The sequence below is a fragment of the Sinocyclocheilus anshuiensis genome, unplaced genomic scaffold (assembly GCF_001515605.1).
Source record: "Sinocyclocheilus anshuiensis isolate Anshui unplaced genomic scaffold, SAMN03320099.WGS_v1.1 scaffold906, whole genome shotgun sequence".
NCBI lineage: Eukaryota > Metazoa > Chordata > Actinopteri > Cypriniformes > Cyprinidae > Sinocyclocheilus > Sinocyclocheilus anshuiensis.
The window spans coordinates 612,451-615,182 of record NW_015540937.1 but is presented as its reverse complement, the minus strand read 5'-3'; the positions used below and the strand labels follow the sequence as shown (position 1 = coordinate 615,182).

Here is a 2,732-nt window from a genome sequence, read left to right as displayed (position 1 = left end):
TCACTCACTCACTCACTCACTCACACACACACACACACTCACTCACTCACTCACTCACTCACACACACTCACTCACACTCACACACAGGCAGAGAGAGAGATGAAGAGCGTTACTGACTCTTCCTCGTCGTCGCCGGAGTCGCTGCCGAACAGAGTCTTCTCGTCCTTCTTCCCTGCATCCGTCTTCATCGTGTCCTCCTCATCCTCGCTGTCTGAGCCCAGCTCCTTCAGTTTAGCTGCTAAACTCTTATCAGGAGCTCCTGAGCCTTCGTCACTGCCGGAGTCTTCACCATCAGACACCAGCCTGCTCTTCTTCACCTCTGCAGCAGAGACACAAGCACCATCATCATCATCATCATCATCATCATACAGTGAGAGTTAGCCGTAACTCTACCTTTCTCCTCATCTTCATCACTGTCTGACAGAACGGCTTTCTTCCTCTTCACTGAAAGAGAATTCACAACAAAATCCAGTGAACGTTTCATTTATAAACTTAATTTATTATAATAATATTATTATTGTTATTATAATAAAATAAAATTGAAAAGAAGATTTAAATGATATATTATAAATATAATATTAATAATAATAATAATAACAACATTCTAAACAATATTGATTTGATTCTGAATAAACACACATACCAGGCTTCTCATCTTCATCATCATCATCATCATCATCACTGGCCAGAGCCCGTCGTTTGGGCCCTTCATCCTCATCACTTCCTGCTTCTTGTTTCGGTCTCTCCTCCTCTTCATCACTGTCTGAGTTCATCACAGCTTTCCACTTTCCCTTCTCCTTCTGCTTCCTCCCTCCCTCCTCCTCCTCCTCCTCCTCCTCCTCCTCTTCTGCATCAGAGTCTCTCAGAGTTTTCTGTTTGGGTTTGTCTTCGTCCGAATCGCTGGCCGCGTCTGATTTGGGGCTGCGTCTCTTCTCCGTTTCCTCCGGCTCGGAGTCGCTGGCAGGGTGTGTTTTCTCCTTCTTCTCCTCCTCCTCCTCCATGTCTGAGGTGCTCGCTCTTCGCTTCACAGGAGAGCTGCCCTCCTCATCCTCCTCGCTGTCTGCAGGCCGCGGCGGCTCGGGCTCTGAATCGCTCGCGTCTCCTCCTCCACGAGCCTCGTGATCCGAGCTGCTGTCTGCGTTCTCAGACCTCCTGTCATTATCACTGCCTTCATCCTGCGTGAGCGGAGCAATCAGAAAACAATGTTAAAAATGTGCTCACCCTCAGGCCATCCGAGATGAGGATGAGATGTTTCTTCATCAGGTTTGGAGAAATGTAGCATTGCATCAGTGTCTCAGCAATGGATGCTCTGCAGTGAATGGGTGACGTCAGAATGAGAGTCCAAACAGCTGATAAAAACATCACAATAATCCACAAGTAATCCACACCACTCGTCCATCAGTTAACATCTGGAGAAGACAAAAGCTGAAACAAATCCAGCATTAAGACGTTTCTAACTAAAATACATTGAGTCCATAATCCAGGGGTTCTCAAAGTCTACATTCAAAAGTTCCAAATCTGAATTTTCATCAGTGTCAAAGGTCTGGAACAATTGGTTATTACAAAACTTGTTTTTAATAAACAATGCATAACAAATAAACACATTTTGCATTCAAAATACATTAATAACAACTGCAAAAGTGGCAAAACAATTAATTTAAGTGTCAGCATTTTTTATGAACAAAACACAACAAGAGGTAGGCCAAAAGTAGCCGTGGCGTTTGACATTTCCACTCTTCACAACTCCAACGGTCTCGTTACAAATCAAACAGAATGGCTTCGTGCTGGATTGGGGCAAAATGAAGGCATACCTCTCTGACCAATCATCTTTGAAAACTCTTATTTTCTTCGACAACGTTTCTTTGACGAAACTGACATGCTCACCCGTCCAAGCGCTCATACGCAACAATGTCACAAAGGAAAACTCGAAATATCTCGCCTTCGCTTTCATTTCGGACCATCTCCAAAAAGTCATAAAAAACTATAAACAAATGATTTACAAGTTTAACGTGCGTTTATCAAATTAGGAAATCCACACTATTGTTTCAGCTTTTGTCTTCTCCAGATGTGAACTGATGGACTGGAGTGGTGTGGATTACTTGTGGATTACTGTGATGTTTTTATCAGCTGTTTGGACTCTCATTCTGACGGCACCCATTCACTGCAGAGCATCCATTGCTGAGACACTGATGCAGTGCTACATTTCTCCAAACCTGATGAAGAAACAAACTCATCCTAATCTCGGATGGCCTGAGGGTGAGGACATTTTCATTTTGGCTGAACTATTTCCTGAAGTCAGGCACTAAACCCAAACCATCAGCCTGACCTCAGACTGTCGTGATCCGGGTCTGGCCTCGTCCTGCTCGTCCTGAACTGGAGTAGCGCTGCCATCATCTGAGCAAATACAATTCAAAGAGTCTTGGTACTTTGATGCATCTTATGGTAATTCATGCTTATCATACTCCTACACCACGGTACATGACCAAAAACATTGTACTACCATGGTATTTGTCCAAAAAACACGGTACTTTGATGAATTATATGGTAATGCATGTTTACTATAGTCATACACCATGCTACGCCAACGTACTTCAAAGAATACTGTGGTGTTACCATGGTAAATGCCCAAATCAGTGTGTGAGTGTGTGTGTGTGAGTGAGTGTGAGTGTGTGTGAGAGTGAGTGTGTGTGAGAGAGTGAGTGTGAGAGTGAGTGAGTGTGTGTGTGTGAGA

The 2,732-nt window shown here is 43.9% G+C and overlaps 1 protein-coding gene across 1 annotated transcript in view; it reads right to left on the bottom strand.

The window, feature by feature from the left end:
- Positions 1-86: 86 nt before the first annotated feature.
- The window catches only part of LOC107689598 (protein IWS1 homolog), a gene marked incomplete at its 3' end in the record, with an annotated part of 4,228 nt that continues 1,582 nt past the window's right edge, over positions 87-2,732 (bottom strand). The window contains exons 3-6 of the mRNA XM_016487644.1: positions 2,328-2,395; positions 645-1,176; positions 395-445; positions 87-320 (exon numbers count right to left, since the gene is read on the bottom strand). Of these exons, the coding sequence (XP_016343130.1) occupies positions 87-320; positions 395-445; positions 645-1,176; positions 2,328-2,395 (885 nt within the window). The remainder of the gene's footprint in view (positions 321-394; positions 446-644; positions 1,177-2,327; positions 2,396-2,732) is intronic.